Consider the following 19,830-nt stretch of genomic DNA (forward strand, 5'->3'; position numbering starts at 1 on the left):
TGTCCCCAGTAGTGCTGTTACAAATGTCCCGGTAGTGCCAGTTACAAATCATGTCCTCAGTAGTGCTGTTACAGATGTCCCCAGTAGTGCTTTTAGCAAAAAAATAAATAAATCGGTACTTGTGTATTATCACGGCGCCCATCGCATCGCAGACCATAAGGCAATGCGATGCGATTATAAATTGTATAAGCACCCTAATGGGGGCTTACAATGTTAAATGCACCCCCACCGCCACCCCCACTATGAACATGAACCCAAAGCATGGCGAGCGCAGCGAGCCCGCAAGGGGCGGCGGTACGCGTCCTCCGACCTTTTCATACCCCCACTATCCACGCCGGCGTGGAGATGACTTTATATAGTGTGGCGAGCGCAGCGAGCCCGAAGCGCAGCGAGGGGACGCAGAAGACATGTAAAGTAATACTGCGCTCACCACACTATATAAAATCAACTCCACGCCGACGTGGATAGTGGGGGTATGAAAAGGTCGGAGGACGCGTACCGCTGCGCTCGCAACGCTTCGGGTTCACGTTCATACTGGGGGTGGCGTGGGGTGCATTTAACATTGTAAGCACCCATTAGGGTGCTTACAATGTATACCGCTTTCACACAGCAACCGCTTTCACACAGCAGCCGCCGAATAACCCGGCAATTACCCTAGAGTCCCTTTAAGCTTTCAATCAGTTTTGTGCAGTTAACAATTTAAAAGTTTTATTTAAAATGATAAAGTCAGTATTAATAACCACTATAAAATATTCAAATAACATATTTATAACATCATGTCTGAGTCTCTTCCGCATCCTCAGGGTGTGAAGTGGTCCTTTCTGCATTTTCTTTTTGAGGATAAACATCCTTAAGTAGCAAAGAAAAGGAGGATTCAATAGCCCTAAGTGATCCTTGCTGTGATCTAATGCTGTTCTCTATGGGAGTGTTTGTAAGGGAGGGATAGGAAACAATTTGTCTGGTCTCGGAGAGGTTGTGCTGATTCCCACTCACAGGAGATTCTGTCACAGAATGACTTCTCTCATCTGCTCTGGAGGACTCAACCTTGTCTTCTATAGTCCGAGCAAGCATGTAGCTCACTTTCCTTTGATGAGCCAAAGCCTCCTCCTTGTCATTCAGCTGCAAATTCAAAATATATGACATCAGTATTTAACATTTTATTAGGGCTTCCCCCAAGTAACAATTAATTATAAGGCTGGTTCTTTATAACAGATTACCACTTTAAATTTTAACGTAATATAGCTTAAATCCCTGAAAAATTGGAACCCGTTACATAATCCACTTAGTCTCCTGATTCCTGAAGTAATGCTGTAGGGCAGTGGTACTCAACACAGTCCCCCAGCTGTTATGGAACTATACAACCCAGTATGTCCTGTTACAGTATTGCTAATAGGGCATGCTAAAATTGTGTCAGGGCATAATGGGATGTTTTTAAATTGTTTCTAACAGCATTCGTTTTAAGTACAGCGATGCACTTTGTATTGCTTATGTTGAATTCTGCAGGTAGGGGCACCTCTGTGCTCTCCACTTGCTGCGCCTGCTATTTTGCCCCAGTGGTCCGCAGGTATGAAGTTCCAAGCCACGGACCTGCGGAAGGTTGGGAATGTCCTAAATGAGTGACTCATGGGTTGCCACAGTTGTGGGGGCCGCGACTGGAATGACGTTAGCCATGTCCCCTCACTGATTGAGATGGGGCTCACTGCTGCTTTATACCTGAAAACTTTATTCCAATCTGCGGACAGCTCCTCCCCCAGTGACTGAGACACTGGGGGAGGAGCAAGTCATGCAGCTCCTCTGGTGTCTCCGAGCAGCACACACACCGGCAAAACCCCTACAACATAGTAGGGTGGCCATGTTTGGGGGTTGCTCAGAAACGTAGAGATGTATGCTAATGCATTTTCAGCTGCATATGTGTATGCAGTGACTGTGAAAAAATATGTAAACACTGAAGTCTCATGGATTTGTATAGTGACACCCACCGGAGCCTTTACCCAAAGCTAAGTGCAAAATACTCCTTTTTACAAATATGTCCCTCTAGTTCTATAGTGGCCTATATTATGTTTTGCAAGCAGTGTAAGGGGTCAAATCAATGAGCCACAAAGCGGGCGAGCTGCCATTGCGTTGGTGTAGAAACAATGGCAACAACCCTATGGGATACAAACACAGTGAGCCCAGAGCTACCATACATGCTGAATATGACCAGCATGGATTAGTTGGGTGAGTCTAATTAAATGGACCCCTGGATGCCCCCTTTTATAATATTAAAAATGTAAAATAAGCCTGTGACATTTCGTTCATAGAAGGAAGTGAATACAATACTACCTTATTCTGTAAATTCATATATAAAAACACAATACCACTTACCATATCTATTAACACTCGCAGAATCTCTTGGGGATCATTAATGGACTCCAAGTTCGTACTGTCAGCCGATGATAGAAGCATGCCCTTTAATTTCTGCCCCAAAGTTTTGTTTTTATCCCTTAAGGAAAGTTGCCCTAAAGGGAAAACAATGCCAATTGAGACATAAAGTAACTTGCTTAAACCATGACATTTACATGAATAAGCTTTCCAGGTGACAAAGAGAGGACAGATCTTAATGGTAGTTTTCTGCATAGAAAAAAAAAAAAAATTTTGTTGAGTACAAAGACAACAGACCATGGGGGATATTCTGGCACGGACCAGTTCATTCACACGGGGACCGGTGGTAGGCATATGCACAGCCGCATTCCTGCGCATGTGCATACGCCAGGTTCGTGCGGCCAACACTGCGAGCGCGGGGCATGGGGTGGCGGTGGCTGCTGAGGCAGTAGCAGAACTTGTGAGTGGTGAGCCCAGCTGCAAATATAGAATTTGCCCCCCCCCCCCACTCTCTACCCCAACCCAAGTTCACAATATGCCACACAGCAGTGGATGGCAGCAGTGAGCCCTGAAGCACCAATGGTAGCTCTGTGCTGAGGGGTCATGTTTGTAGATATTTTGAGACAAGAGAAGAGATAAATGTATACTCACCCCAAGTACTGGGGTAAGTATATCACTTTGCTGCGTGGAATTGGTACGAAATCCCGGCGAATCCCGAACGGCGAAATCCAGATAAGGGGGGGGGGGGGGCGTGGCTCGCCCCCCCCCTTGTGGGCTTGGTGCGCTCGCTATGCTCGGCACACTAATTTATTCTCCCTCTATGATTGTCGTGGACACCCATAGAGGGAGAAAGTGGCGGGATTTCGGCGGTCGGGGTTCCGGCATCTGGATTTTGACCACCGGGATTCCAACTGCATCCCAGCTGCATGGCAAGCTAAGAAGGGGACATTTGTCACCCGCAGCTGTCCTGGACCACTATAACAAGCCCAGTGCTCCCCTCCGTTAACTCATTGGTGATCAGTTGCCACCTTGCGGTAATAGGCGTATTTGTAATGGGATCAGGGAGTAGACCGGAGTCTAGGGGACCCACTTGCCAGCACACAAGTGTTATGCATATCTGAGGTAAGGGATAGGGGGCTGCCAAGAGGAGAGCATTTCCTGCAGACGGGTCCGCTCAGACCTTTATATGCCCCGACTGTGGTATTTTACTATAGACCGTAAGGGTTACCCAAAGGGATTTTGACATCAATATAGTTAACGGTCAACAATTTGGAGTATCAGATGTATTAAATATACAAGAAGTTTTACTGTTTATAAAAACTGGACCGAGTATCGAATTCAGTAATAATTAATATGAAAATTGTTCATTTTCTAAGGACAGTTATTACCATTCTCTTTCAGACGTTTCCAGCTGTTCATGTGTTTGCTGCCTTTCTTGTAGAGCTTCTCTATGTTGTTTAGAGGCAACGTCTGATCATTCCTGCGCTTCAACTGCTGCTCAAAGGCGATGCGAAATGCATCTGCCATCACATAGGCTTCTTCCTTACTCTTCTTCTCGACTTCAAACTGCAAATTAGGTTAATTAACAAAGCAGGCTGTAAAATGATAAACTAATTCATTTCATTACTTTGTTTCCAATTTGGCTAGTGGTTCAAGGAAAAAAAATCTTATTTATCACTCATGGATACGTAATCATTTCTATTACACAAGAAAAAAATCCCACGCAAACCTGGGAAGAACATACAAACCTCACAAATAGGGCAATGATTGACATTTAAGGCTGGATTCAGAACTGACCGCTAATTAGAAAATGTGCGAATCGGGTGATTATCGAACGGCTGTGAATGCGTACGGAAACGGAATCCCCTCAGAATTTGACTGACAGGAAGCCAGCATTTGGGGGTGGAAACCTGCCGTTTACTGGGTGGATCAGAAAACACGTAGGAGTGCCCAGGCATTTTTGAGGAGGGTCTTTTGCGAACTCAGCGATCACCACTTCTAGTTTGTCTCTGTCGCAGATTAGTGGAAGCCTCAGAGTAATGCACATCTGCACAGTTTGAGCTTTCGGGATTTGCGAGAGGATCGCGATTTAGAGATTAATTCTCAATGCAAGGGACGTTTTCGCTTTCTTCCTTGTTGGCGGCTTTCTCCTCGCAGGCCACTGCAAATTGTCACATTAGCGGTCAGGTCTGAATCAGGCCCTTAATAAATTAAAAAAACATAATTCTTCCCATATTCTCATTATATAATAGTAACATATACAACATAACTATAACACAGTCACAACAATGTACCTCTTGCCGCAACTGCAACAGCTGTTTGCGGGTAGCGGCTGACATCTTCGCACAGGAACAGGGTTCTCCTCCAGTCCTACATGTACAAGTCCCAAGCACCGCAAGCTGATGAACACATTTACACCATGTTATTAAATACTTACTGTGGAACATTTTGTCAATGGCAGTTGATCAGCTACAGTTCAAACAATTGTTTATACAGTATAGTATATTCTTTAGCCTGGCTCCCTGCCTTCCACAGCTGTATTCTTCATCTTATTTATTATTAGATGTATAGATGACTAAGGGGGTTATTCAGATTTGCTCAGTCCCCCACGCATTCGCACGGGGGACTCATGTTTTCCTAATGCGCATGCACTGGGTACGAACGGGCACAGGTTCGCCGTCCCATTTGCACCCACCAGTGCGGGTGGGGCGGCAGGTGGGTGCCCATTGAAATGCCCAGCGTTTCATGGGTGTTCCCGTAAAAACGCTGGGCGTTCCCATGGAAATTAGGTAGTGAAGCGGCTGCCCGAGGGCGGGCAGCTGACTTCCCCAGATGTCAACTGCCCGTCCTGTTCAGGGCGCACGCAACACTAAGGAAGGGAGAGAGTCTTAGTTTCGCAGTCATGCAGGGACCTCGCCGAGCGTGGCGGGGGTGGCGGCCGATGGGCGGTGTTAAAACCACACACAGCACTGTGAAATTCACAGCGCTGCGTGTGGATCAGAATACGGTCCTAAATGTACAGGTTTTTCCCCTTTTAAAAAATCTAATGGTATAGAAAGCACCCACCCTGGCCCAGAGTGGAAGAAAATACCTCCTGCTCAGACCTCAGCATCCTGCACAGACTACAACCATCAGGAGACTTGCTGGAGGGAAAGAGCATTTCTCTTAATGAACTTGCCTAACCCAACTCAAAACAAAGGGGTAGATGTATGAAGCAGTGATAAGGGAGGAGAAGGGATAAAGTGTCTGGTACATTATCACCGACCAATCAGCTCCTAACTGTCCCTTTTTAAACCCAGCCTGTAACTTAACAGTCAGGAGCTGATTGGCTGGTGATGAAGTACCAGGCACTTTATCACCTCTCCTCCCTTTTTACTGCTTCATACATCTACCCCTAAGTTTTGATTTCCAGATGGACCATTAACACTAAAGTAAATGGTGAAAAATAACTTATGAACGTTAAAAACTTTTTGTTTCTAATCTCTGTTTTCTCATGAGAACATATAAAGTATTCCTGATATAGTGACTACATTATCATATACCAACCTCAATCTGAGGCGAGGCGTCCGGTGCTATTCCCTCATCCCCTGCAGCCCTAGTGCTTTAAGTACTGACTGCGCTATTTGTTTCATGAGGGGTCAATGGCATATTTACCACTGACCTAGTACTCACTCTGACCAAAAGTGCTGGTTATCACTGTACACTAAATGCAGCCACATGTGACCTGTGGCATCAAAGGTGTTTTCCTAATACTACTGGACAACCAAGCTCAGACCCGGTAAATATTGTACATAAAACAAACAAAAATAAAGTACTGTATTTGTGCATAGTCTCTTCAGTCCTGGGATTAAATAAAACATGATTAAGTTATAATGTAGATTCCAATTTGGGGGTACATAGCTAAGCATCCCCTCACACATGTCTGAATGCCCCGGCAGTGTTCATTCACATGTGTAGTGAATGACTGCACACAATACCAGATGCACCTTCACCAATAAACAGCACCCTACTATAAAGGTGCCCATACACTAGTGCGATTTGGGCCCTTTTTATCAGATTCTGATGGATCGGGCTGAAAAATCGGCTAAAAAGAGGCATATGTTTGACATAATTACCAGAGGTCTCATGCAGTTACGGTATAGATGATAGACAATTTCTTGGTCTACAGTCGCTAGGTTGACAGTGACTCGGTCGACACCGAAAAGAGTCAACATACCTTAATTCGACACTGCCAAAAGGTCAACACAAGCACGGTTGACGGTCAAAAGGTTTACATGAGTTTTTCATGATTTTCTTTTTTTTTTAAAGGTGGTTTTTCCATCCTTTACTACCCAAGTGGGCATAGCATGGGGATATAATAGCGCCCGAAGCATGGCGAGTAAAGCGGTACATATATACGGTGTCCATGACGACGTACGATTACATAGACACCAAATATAAACAACATTGTCTATCCACTGACTGCATACTGTCTCATGCCTGTCATTATGATATGCATGTTTTAATCTTTATATCCCAACCTTTGGGAAAACCCAATAAAGGTGCTGATAGGGGGACATGGAGTGACACTACATCTAATGGGGCTATAGAAAACCTGAATACGCAGCAAGCATAACCTACACTTAGAACTGGTCGCACCCTCAGAGTACTTGTGGTTAGAGGACTGCGGACACCGCCCTATATGTGAAATATCAGTGTTATTATAGTAACATACTCACTTCAAGCGCAGTGACTTCCGACAGACAGCTCTCATGGAGGGACAGATTGTCCTGGAACATTTTCTGCTGCTTGACATCAAGCATCGCAAGCAGCTCCTGGCACTGCTGATTCACCACTAGAAGAAATGGGCAAAAGAGGCATAAATACAGCTCATAACAGCATGGACACCCAAGCCACGTCTCTCACCATACTGATGCAGGCAGCATAGAGTGGGTGTAATAGTATAGATGTGGCTGGGAAAGCAGTGAGCAGAGTGACTGGGACGCCTGTGTCTGACTGACCTGTTGCAGGCAGCATGGAGTGTGTGTATAATGAGAGATGTGGCTGGGAAAGCAGTGAGCAGAGTGACGCCTGTGTCTGACTGACCTGTTGCAGGCAGCATGGAGTGGGTGTATTAGTAGAGATGTGGCTGGGAAAGCAGTGAGCAGAATGACTGGGACGCCTGTGTCTGACTGACCTGTTGCAGGCAGCATGGAGTGGGTGTATAATGAGAGATGTGGCTGGGAAAGCAGTGAGCAGAGTGACTGGGACGTCTGTGTCTGACTGATCTGTTGCAGGCAGCATGGAGTGGGTGTATTAGTAGAGATGTGGCTGGGAAAGCAGTGAGCAGAGTGACTGGGACGCCTGTGTCTGACTGACCTGTTGCAGGCAGCATAGAGTGGGTGTATTAGTAGAGATGTGGCTGGGAAAGCAGTGAGCAGAGTGACTGGGACGCCTGTGTCTGACTGATCTGTTGCAGGCAGCATGGAGTGGGTGTATGTTGAGAGATGTGGCTGGTAAAGCAGTGAGTATAGTGACTGGGACACCTGTGTCTGACTGACCTGTTGCAGGCAGCATGGATTGGATGCATGATGAGAGATGTGGCTTGGAAAGCAGTGAGCAGAGTGACTGGGACGCCTGTGTCTGACTGACCTGTTGCAGGCAGCATGGAGTGTATGTATGATGAGAGATGTGGCTGGGAAAGCAGTGAGCAGAGTGACTGGGACGCCTGTGTCTGACTGATCTGTTGCAGGCAGCATGGAGTGGATGTATGATGAGAGATGTGGCTTGGAAAGCAGTGAGCAGAGTGACTGGGACGCCTGTGTCTGACTGATCTGTTACAGGCAGCATGGAGTGGGTGTATGATGAGAGATGTGGCTGGTAAAGCAGTGAGCAGAGTGACTGGGATGCCTGTGTCTGACTGATCTGTTGCAGGCAGCATGGAGGGGGTGTATGATGAGAGATGTGGCTGGGAAAGCAGTGAGCATAGTGACTGGGACGCCTGTGTCTGACTGACCTGTTGCAGGCAGCATGGAGTGGATGTATGATGAGAGATGTGGCTGGGAAAGCAGTGAGCAGAGTGACTGGGACGCCTGTGTCTGACTGATCTGTTACAGGCAGCATGGAGTGGGTGTATGATGAGAGATGTGGCTGGGAAAGCAGTGAGCAGAGTGACGCCTGTGTCTGACTGACCTGTTGCAGGCAGCATGGAGTGGGTGTATTAGTAGAGATGTGGCTGGGAAAGCAGTGAGCAGAGTGACGCCTGTGTCTGACTGACCTGTTGCAGACAGCATGTAGTGGGTGTATTAGTAGAGATGTGGCTGGGAAAGCAGTGAGCAGAGTGACTGGGATGCCTGTGTCTGACTGACCTGTTGCAGGCAGCATGGAGTGGGTGTATTAGTAGAGATGTGGTTGGGAAAGCAGTGAGCAGAGTGACTGGGACGCCTGGGTCTGACTGACCTGTTGCAGGCAGCATGGAGTGGGTGTATGATGAAAGATGTGGCTGGGAAAGCAGTGAGCAGAGTGACTGGGACGCCTGTGTCTGACTGATCTGTTGCAGACAGCATGGAGTGGGTGTATTAGTAGAGATGTGGCTGGGAAAGCAGTGAGCAGAGTGACTGGGACGCCTGTGTCTGACTGATCTGTTGCAGGCAGCATGGAGGGGGTGTATGATGAGAGATGTGGCTGGGAAAGCAGTGAGCAGAGTGACTGGGATGCCTGTGTCTGACTGACCTGTTGCAGGCAGCATGGAGTGGGTGTATTAGTAGAGATGTGGCTGGGAAAGCAGTGAGCAGAGTGACTGGGACGCCTGGGTCTGACTGACCTGTTGCAGGCAGCATGGAGTGGGTGTATGATGAAAGATGTGGCTGGGAAAGCAGTGAGCAGAGTGACTGGGACGCCTGTGTCTGACTGATCTGTTGCAGGCAGCATGGAGGGGGTGTATGATGAGAGATGTGGCTGGGAAAGCAGTGAGCAGAGTGACTGGGACGCCTGTGTCTGACTGATCTGTTGCAGGCAGCATGGAGTGGGTGTATTAGTAGAGATGTGGCTGAGAAAGCAGTGAGCAGAGTGACTGGGACGCCTGTGTCTGACTGATCTGTTGCAGGCAGCATGGAGTGGGTGTATGTTGAGAGATGTGGCTGGTAAAGCAGTGAGTATAGTGACTGGGACGCCTGTGTCTGACTGACCTGTTGCAGGCAGCATGGATTGGATGTATGATGAGAGATGTGGCTTGGAAAGCAGTGAGCAGAGTGACTGGGACGCCTGTGTCTGACTGATCTGTTGCAGGCAGCATGTAGTGGGTGTATGATGGGAGATATGGTTGGGAAAGCAGTGAGCAGAGTGACTGGGACGCCTGTGTCTGACTGATCTGTTGCAGGCAGCATGGAGTGGATGTATGATGAGAAATGTGGCTTGGAAAGCAGTGAGCAGAGTGACTGGGACGCCTGTGTCTGACTGATCTGTTGCAGGCAGCATGGAGTGGGTGTATGATGAGAGATGTGGCTGGTAAAGCAGTGAGCAGAGTGGCTGGGACGCCTGTGTCTGACTGATCTGTTGCAGGCAGCATGGATTGGATGTATGATGAGAGATGTGGCTGGGAAAGCAGTGAGCAGAGTGACAGGGACAACACACGCAGAAGTACAGACACTCACATTAGTATATCCTAGTAAGTAGACTACCACAAACAGACAGGAAAAAAAAAAAGACTACAGATACAGTACATCAGGATCAGAACCAGTCCAATTGCCTGCTCACATTGTAGGCATTCATCCAGTACATGCTTACTGAACAGCTAGCACATAGTCTTACTTGTGTTCTCAGACTTGAGAGCCTTCACTTCATGCGTTCGTAACTCCAGACTCTCCTTCAATGCTACATTTTCACACTGTGATCTGGGAAAAATAGTAATGAGTTAAGTCTCTACTGTACCACAACACACACTTATCAGTGACCACTTAGGACAGTTTGAGCACACATTAAAATGAACCAGCCAGGCATATAACACTAAAGTATCCCTTAGAAGTAACAATTCCAATGTATGGAAATAAATTCATGTATATGCCTGTATCATCATCATCAGTGTATACTTCTACCAACCTATACTTGGCGGTCCTGGAAACTGCCACTGTTATAGCAGTTACATCACAATATTACATGTGTTGACCTTTCTGTGTTGATTTTTTCTTGTGGCGATTCGCGGCACCCCCCGCGACCCCCCTCCCGCGATTTGCAGCACACCCCCCGCAATTCGCGGGAACCCCCGGTGACTCCCGCGATTCGCGGCCCCACCCCGTGACACCCCCCTCCTGCAATTCGCGGCACCCGCGACCCCCCCCTCCCACGATTCACGCCAACCCCCGGGCCCCCCCTTCTGCGGTTCACGGTGCCCCCCACGACCCCCCCTACCGCGATTCCCCACCCCTGACCCCCCTTCCTGTCATTGCGGCAAGCCCCCGCGACCCACCCTCCCGCGATTCACTGCAACCCCCCGCGCCCCCCCCATCCCACGATTCGCGGCACACCCCCCCCCCGCGACCCCCCCTCCCGCAATTCACGGCATCCACCCACGACCCCTCCTCCCGTGATTCGCGGACACCCCTCACCTCCTCCCCCCCCCACCCCCGCGCGTGATTCACGGCAACCCCAGGATTAAATGGCACATGCAAAACACTGGCACGGCTATGGTCGACAATGAAAAAGGTTGACATGAGTTTTTGAAGATTTATTTTTCTTTTTTTGAATGTTTTCATATTCATTCTCATGTGTCGACATGGACACCGATGAAGTGCCACACTTATGTCAACATTTACATGTGTTGAACTTTCTGTGTTGATTTTTTCTTGTAGCAATTTTTTTCCAGTGACAACTATGAACTATGTGCACGTCAACCTACACATCATCAACCAATTCTTTGTATAATATATAACACCTGTTCTGTTTTACTGTAGGTGTTTTAAGTCAGACCCTTACTGCTACTATTACTGTTTATGTAAATGCATTCTGAATGACAGCAACATCCTACCATCCTTCTACAAGAATATATAACCAACTAGGTGATTCATCGAGCCCCGTGCCCCCCCCCTCCCGCAATTCACAGATCCCCCGCGCACCCCCCTACCGTGATTCGCAACGCCCCCTCCCTTGATTCACAGCACCCCCGCGCCCCTCCCGCAATTCACGGCACCACTAAGCCCCTCTTTAGTCCCCCGTATACTCACACACCCCTATCACTACCCAGCTTCCTGCTCTCCTGAACCGTAACTTCCACCACTGGGGAGTCGCTGACGCTGTGTTGCCCACATGCCCCTATCATGCCTCATAGCCCAGCCTCCTGCTCTCATGCACCCGAACTCCCACCCAGTAGGAGGAGACACTGACTCAGGGCCACCATCCTGTACTGCCACGCTGCACCCTCACCCACTGGCAGAAGCTGCACAGTATCTCCCACCCTCCTCTTTAGTCCCCCTTATGCCCACACACCCCTATCACTAACCAGCCTCCTGTTTTCCTGTGTCGTGACCTCCGCCAGTGGGGAGCCGCTGACTCAGAAACACCCTACTATACTATTGCACACACACACACCTAGACAACATGCACACACAGCCCCCCACACCCACAAATGTCACTGTACCATCTACACTATCAATGTACATCTTAATCTGTAACCACTTTTTAATTAAACAAAACAATACACACCCCCTTCCACATCATATGCTCTCTATTTAACACATTTCACCTATAACTCAAGTTGCAATACAGGCCATCTTTCATACAATTCTAACCATCTTTCTCATATACAAATGTTCACAAATTAAGGGGGCGCAGACCCTTACGACGGTGTGAAGAGCGCCCGTAGGGCGCGATGAATCACCTAGTGGTATTCATATGTGCCAAGCTGGTTTAAAATGAGCACAGGCAAGGCCCTTTCTGATCAGCTCAGAACACTGCTTTTGTACCCAAATTTATATATGGTGCCCAATGATGCACTTTCTTTTAATCTTCAATGAAAACCTATTCACCAGCAGTGCTCAACCTTATACCAGTAGTTAAATGGTGAGCAGCACCCGACGTTATGGGAAGTTTAGGATAATGATAGCCATTGTATTTTGTATTAATGGTGGACACTAGATGCTAGAACATCATTGTGCATTCAAAGTTTTAATAACACAGAGGTTAAACAGCATACTGCTACTCCCAGATCCTGTGCACGATAGTGGTAGCCAAGTAAAAAATCCTCTCCATGCAGGACTCTTCCCTTTCTCATTCTCACTCTGAAGCCACGTCCACTGTGGGCATAACCCACCCCCTGAGTTGTGTGTACAATGCACATAAATGTACCTGTGTTGGCACCCATGGCTACGCAGCTGAGCTCCTTGATGCACTGACTTAACACTTAGCCATGGCACAGTAGCAAACCCTGCTCTATCTGTGCTAACAATGAGGCATCCTGTTTAAGTGAAACACATACAGATATGGCAAACATAAGCTTATGCAATTCAGGCAACACAAGTACAATAGACTGAGAAGAAGCTTTGGGGCAGATGTATTAAGCCTGGTGAAGAGATAAAGTGGAGATAAACATAGAATTTTACGGCAGATAAGGCCCACTTGGCCCATCTAGTCTGCCGCCCCTTTCTTAAACATGTTACCTCAAACCTATTTACTTATTTTTTTTATAAGAATATCAATATGCCTATCCCAAGCATGTTTAAATTGTTCTACGATTGTTCTGAGATACAGATGGCGATTCAATCGCCATCCGCTGCCGCTCGCCATCCGCCAGAAGGGGGCGCACGAGACACAGCGCGCCTCATTCTGACAGAGCCCTCCACCGCCCTCCGCTGCCTCCCCACTGGTCCTCTGAAGCTCCCCGGTTCTCAAACTGTGTGCCGTGGCTCCCTGGGGTGCCTCAGGAGACTTGCAGGGGTGCCCTGGATTGGTGGTCCAGGACAAATTAAAATTATTTATGATCAATTTAACAGGCAATCCCAGTGCTTGTGGCTGCCAAACATGACATATGGGGACAATAAGTAGCAAGTCCTGTCCCTCACAGCATAAATGACCCTAAGAATGATATATAAAAACAATTTACTTAATTTAATATTGTTTTGGGAATTTCTCAATAACAAAACATTCGCCTAGGGGTGCCGTGAACATTTTTTTGTTGCTCTAGGGCGCCGTGATTCAAAAAAGTTTGGGAACCACTGGTATATTCATTTAAGGTGTATGAGTTTGTAACACTTCGTTCTCATGATCTAGCCAAGTAACGTACCGTTCATACTTCTCCCGCCAGGTCTCCTCCAGATTTTTAAGCCTCACCTGGTCAAACTCTATTTCCCACTGCAGAACATTGATCTCCTGTGAACACACAGACATAGCATAAACCATTAATACAGATTAAGCATTAAGGCACTAAACTTAAATATTGTCTTTTTATACTCTGACATTTCACACGGACTCGCTGTTTGTTTTCTGTGTTCATTAACCTCAGATCAAACACAAGCCCTGACCGGGGTGCACTGCAAACAGTCTGTTCTGAAAGGTCCTGCCATGCTACTTGTGTGCAGGAAAAACGTGTGTCATACATGTCAAAATCATTCATCTACAGTAGATCTAATGAGAACATTTCTAGAATGCCAGGAGCAGCAATTGTGTTCCTAAGGTACCTGGGAGGTCATGACCACAAGCGGGGCAAGAAGTTATACAATTGAATCATTAATCACATTTCAACTTCCAATGATGATCACTTTAGAAGCGAACAATATGACTTAGACCTAAATGTAAAGAATGAATAAACCTACAGCTGCCTGAAATACCACAGTGCCCACAAGTGTAGCAAACCATTGCATTGTCATGACAACTCATTTTTCAGTTAATTTTCATCAATTCCGTTGCCCCCCCCTTTTTTTTTTTTTTTACGAATAGGCATGGGTGAAATCGTCAGCGAATTCGAGAAAACCGCGTGGATTCACAACAAATTTGCCACTCCATGTGGATTTCGCAATGCTGAATTTTCCGCCCAGGCACAAAATAAATTGGCATGGGGATTGAATAGGGCGAGTCCAATTTGCCAAAAAAAGAAAAAAACAGTCAAAGTTTTCTCGGGATTGAATACCCCACTAAGTGTATTTAAAAAATGTCCCAATAAGTTGTAAAGTGTCTGCTTTTCTTTGCAGTGGACCACCTCTTATATCTGTACTAGTCTTAGTGCCCATCCTATGGACGGTAGAAAGTTTATGCTTATGCAATTCTTGTTCCACCTACACTTCCCAACCACAGCAGGGCAGAAGCTGCTGCAGCAGCCAGAGCAGGTCTCCAACTATCCACCCACCCTACCCAACCACATCAGGACAGAAGCTGCTGCAGTAGCCAGAGCAGGTCTCCAACTATCCACCTATCCTCCCCAACCACAGAAGGGCAGAAGCGAGAGCAGGTCCCCAACTATCCACCTATCCTACCCAACCACAGCAGGGCAGAAGCTGCTGCAGCAGCCAGAGCAAGTCTCCAACTATCCACCTACCCTTGCCAACCACAGCTGGGTAGGAGCTGCTGCAGCAGGTACAGAAGATCCCGAAAACCCTTGATGAATAAGCAAACAATCAAGAAAAAATAACTGACTAGGGTTCGCTCTCACATGGATTTCACAATGAAATCTAGTGTTCGATTCACAGACCACTCTGCCGATGAGTCGCTTATTAATTTCAAAAAGGAAAAAATTCAACCGAGGTTGATTTGGAGCGCTTGTTCTGTGCTGTTACCTCAATGTACTAAGCAGCTGCTGCAAAAGGGAGTAGTCAGCTCCCTAAGAGAGGTACAAAGAAAAATGGTGAGAGCAGCGCTAAAGAAATTAATATTGCAAGTGAATTAATATTTATAAAATTAACAAATTTAATAACACAATAATATATACAATTGAATGGGGAAAATCATTAAAAACTGTGATAGCTGATGTGGATTCAGACCTCATAAGGTGGTATAACCTGCACTGGACCAGCACCTTTGCTTTCTCGATACTCCCTTTGCTACATTGTGGTTTGGACCCACCTGCTTATTGATCTGGACCTAGCCCCAATTTCCTTGGAGAACTTTTTACCATCTCATTGGACCTACACCGCATACATCGTCAAGGTTTTCCAGTGCTGGGTAGACTTTGCCCTAATTCCATCAAGGATCTCAACACCTCCAGCGGCATTTCAACCAATTGGTCCCCCCAAGGACTTCCATCAAGGGACTTATGCCTGGTCCAGTGCAGGTTATACCACCTTATGAGGTCTAAATCCACATCAGCTATCACAGTTTTTAATTATTTTCCCCATTCAATTGTATATATTATTGTGTTATTAAATTTGTTAATTTTATAAATATTGATTCACTTGCAATATTAATTTCTTTAGCGCTGCTCTCACCATTTTTCGTATTAATTTCAGTTTGTCAAATGTTTTGTAAAAGTGAAAATGTTTTTCATTTAATGTACCCTTATAGGCCTTTGAGGGTCCACTTAAGGGAGTCTGTTTATTGGGTTGTATTCAGAAAGTTATACATTTTCCAATGACATATCACAATGCATATCGTGGAACACACACAAACACACATTCATTGTTCAATTATACTTATGTTGATAGTGTATTTCTGAGAATCTGCGTCTCTCCTCCACACTCATTACTCGCTCCCATTCCCGACTGCAGGACTTTCTCCGGGCTGCACCCACTCTGTGGAATGCCCTCCCAAGCACAATAAGACTCTCCTCCAGTCTCCAAACCTATAAGCGTTCCCTGAAGATTCATCTCTTCAGGCAAGCTTATCAAATTCCAGAACCAGTCATAGAACCTTGCGTTCTGGTGGAATCGATGCAATAAAGAATACAGTATCTATCCTTATGTATCAATGCCTATTTCCCTATAGATTGTAAGCTTGCGAGCAGGGCCCTCCTACATTTTGACTGTCTGTAAATACCCTGTTTTGTTGTATCACTGTCTGCTATTGTAAAGCGCAACGGAATATGCTGCGCTATATAAGAAACTGTTAATAATAATAATAATAATAATTGTCCTTGTGTAAACACATGCACATATTTAATCATAGCAGACAAAATGGTTACCTCTAATGGGGAAGCGGTTAGCATCCCGGTGGATGGGAATGCGAGCAGTCAGAATACCAACACCTAAGTAAGATGTCTAAATATCAAGGAGTCTATCTACTAAGGCTGAGGGGGGTATTCAATCCGGTGTCACAACTGTCGGGCTGGCCCGACAGCCGTGACCTGGACCCATTCTCAGTCGGCTCAACTGCAGCTTGGCAGGTGGGATTCAATGTCCCACCTGCCGAGCATCGAAAAGGGGCGTGGCCACGAGATGTGGATGGAAATAGTCAAGCTGCGGCTGGGAGCTTGACAATTCCCGACCGTTCTCGGCAGAACGTGCCCAACTGCTTCTTGTAAGGATTCTGGGAGTATCCCCGGTACCCTAACTCCGTTGCCTCTGACTGGAATCGGCGGACGTGTGCGGTGCTAGGCTTCACCTGGGCCCGTCTCGGCTGAAGGGCGAATTAGGTCCGCCCCACTCCGCTACAGGCAGGTCTTAGGTAATGACAACACGTCCGCCGAGGCAGGAGAGAACAAGGGGAACAAGATAGCTAAATCCCTATACCGGGGAACTCCCAGAAGCCCAAAGAAGTAATGAGGCTGAGCAGGAGACCCTGACTGGCAGCAGTGTATATGAGATATAATATAATGAAATGGCAACAATGCTAATGAGATGTTATATAATAAAATGGCAACAATGCTAATGAGATGTTATATAAAGAGAATGGCAACAATGCGAATGAGATGTTATATAAAGAGAATGGCAACAATGCGAATAAGATGTTATATAAAGAAATGACAATAATGCCCAGTGACACCGTGTGTCAAAACTGTGTAAGGAGAAAGACAGGGTAACCCCTGACTTATCTGAGAAGATGACGGAATCCCAGAAGCAGTTGCAGATCTCTTGGGCTGATGAGTGTACAGCGAGGCAGAAGCTGAATCTCAGGCACAGCAGGACCAAACCAGGCAAGGCAGGACAGGCGTGGAGGAACAGGAGGCCTCTGATAGACACCAGGACCAGGAACACACTCAGGCATAGACTGACTGAACGCTATAACCGGCGTCTGTTTGAGAGAGACGCCGGCTTATATTTTGAATTTGCCGCCCCCTGCGTGACGTCCCCGAAGCCTTCCAGTGACGCGTCCCAGGAAGATGGCCGCCGTCCTAGCAGCGCAGATGCTGCTGATGGATTAGGACGGCGGCGGTGCCTGGGACGGCGCCTAACACTTGTAAAGTCGGGCACGTTTGTCCTAGACACTGTTGACATATGGACTGGATACTGACACACATACATAAAAATGTTTATCATAAACAGGAATTGGCAATCAAAACATCAAGAACAGTCTCAGTTGCGGTCACTCACTAGGTCTATAGGATTACAACCTATGTAAATTCCTAGAACACTTCCTCATCAGAATACTGGATTATATAAAAGCATTGTGTGCTGCACTGACCTTTTCTAGGGCTCTCCGCTGGTCCACGGCTTTCTGGAGCATTACCTTCGTGTGACTTGTCGCCTTATTAAATACGGCCTGAGAAAGACACAGTCACACCGATAGGACACCATAAAAACATGTATTTACTGTAGTGCTTAGTGCTATCCAGAACCTCATATTACCAATCAAATGATACTTGTTGACTAAACAAAATACACACTATTCCAATAACACATTAACAATGCACAACTGTAGAAAGACAATAAAATCACCAGTGCTGTTAACAACTGTGATATTTAATAGAAATCTGAGTTCGCAGAGTGAAGGCTATCAGGGCAATCACCCATTAACACATACTGTATTCCTATTTTTGGAGTAGTTCCCCACTTGATGGTGGTGGCTCCATCATGAAATCCATGGGCTGCACTATGCTGGGAAACAGAGTGTATGTAATATTGGGTGATAACCCAGCGAGATCCCATGGCTGGTATTCGGACTGCCAGAATCCTGATTGCATCCCAGGTATACATGAGTCAATAGATTCTAGAGTCAATAGTCTAAAATTCCATCACTTTGAACTGTATTTATCCACATCTGTATTTCACTGAACAGGTTTAATAAAATACATGTGTGCAATCTGCAGTATAGCCAGGGTTATATATATATATATATATATATATATATATATGTGTGTCGGTTTGGCACTCACCACAATGTAACAAATAGTCCACGTGCCTTTGTAAATATAAACAGCATGCAAGAATCCCAGGAACCAGGAGACAACACGGCACTGCGGTAAAAAGTAGTTTTCTTTATTGCATCATCAGCCTCAACGGCTCGTTTCGGGGTCACTACCCCTTTCTCAAGAGGGATGCAGATACAATGTACATAAATCACATACCTTAAATAGAGTAGGTAATTTGGCGCCGTCTCCTCCCCTCCGCTCAGACATCCACAGCACGCGCACCTGTGTCACTGGTGCCCAATGATGACGTCGACCGCTCTCACCTACGTCAGCGTCACCATGGTAACCCATGTACACAGCGCACGGCTGGATGAAGATGCGTTGCTCACATGCGATACGTCATCAGTAAGCGCCAGTGACGGCGCATACCATGCCTCACACTCATGGACGCGTCGCCACGGCAACCTACATCAGCGCATTCATTCATGGAGCTCTGGGGCAGCAGACTGACAACAATGAAAACAATATAACCACATTTTTAATGCAAATAATAAAACAGCAACAACCCATGGGTCTCTCACCACCGGGGAAGTCGACATACACATACATATAATCAAAGATGATAGTGAGGGGTGGGCGGACACATCACAAAGGCATCACTGCTCACACCAATGAGTCCTCGGAGTGTCGGCCCCTCCCCCACTAGTCATACATACACAGAACATACTGTCAGTTTAGACAAAGCACATACAATATATAACCGGCATGGAAAGGAGCATATAGATCTGGAATATATCACATGAAAGAGCTCCAAACGATCCTTTCGTTGAGGCCCCTAGGGGCAACTGTATCTAAACGATAGATCCAATTAGCCTCTAACTTCAACAATTTCTTCATACGGTTACCACCTCTGTTAGATGGTGGAACGTGATCAATGATTATATATCTCAACGACTCCTGTGGATGACTATGATCTCTGAAGTGGATTGCCACAGGTTGGTCAGCCTTCTTGCCTGCCAAAGCAGACTTGATGGATGACCTGTGCATGGCCATCCTTTCCTTAAACTTCCTAGAAGTCATCCCAATATAATATAGTCCACAGGGACAGATGACCGCGTATACAACGAATTGAGTGTCACAGGTCAAGACATGTTTAATACGAAAAACCTGGGAACTATGGGGATGCTTAAAGGAATCGGCTGTAATCAAAAATTTACAGGTAGCACATTTTGGGCATTTATAGCATCCAGATTTTTTGAAAACTGTATTGGGGGGGGTTGTCCCAA

At 46.4% G+C, this 19,830-nt stretch overlaps 1 protein-coding gene across 1 annotated transcript in view; it reads right to left on the bottom strand.

The window, feature by feature from the left end:
• Nucleotides 1-703: 703 nt before the first annotated feature.
• Nucleotides 704-19,830, bottom strand: part of CCDC125 (coiled-coil domain containing 125) — a 42,650-nt gene continuing 23,523 nt past the window's right edge. Inside the window, exons 5-12 of the mRNA XM_083151868.1 lie at nucleotides 17,878-17,955; nucleotides 13,613-13,698; nucleotides 10,150-10,232; nucleotides 7,080-7,195; nucleotides 4,656-4,760; nucleotides 3,750-3,927; nucleotides 2,365-2,498; nucleotides 704-1,119 (exon numbers count right to left, since the gene is read on the bottom strand). Of these exons, the coding sequence (XP_083007994.1) occupies nucleotides 775-1,119; nucleotides 2,365-2,498; nucleotides 3,750-3,927; nucleotides 4,656-4,760; nucleotides 7,080-7,195; nucleotides 10,150-10,232; nucleotides 13,613-13,698; nucleotides 17,878-17,955 (1,125 nt within the window). The 3' untranslated portion in view covers nucleotides 704-774. The remainder of the gene's footprint in view (nucleotides 1,120-2,364; nucleotides 2,499-3,749; nucleotides 3,928-4,655; nucleotides 4,761-7,079; nucleotides 7,196-10,149; nucleotides 10,233-13,612; nucleotides 13,699-17,877; nucleotides 17,956-19,830) is intronic.

The sequence above is a fragment of the Crinia signifera genome, chromosome 1 (genome assembly GCF_055691185.1).
Source record: "Crinia signifera chromosome 1, ASM5569118v1, whole genome shotgun sequence".
Classification (NCBI taxonomy): domain Eukaryota; kingdom Metazoa; phylum Chordata; class Amphibia; order Anura; family Myobatrachidae; genus Crinia; species Crinia signifera.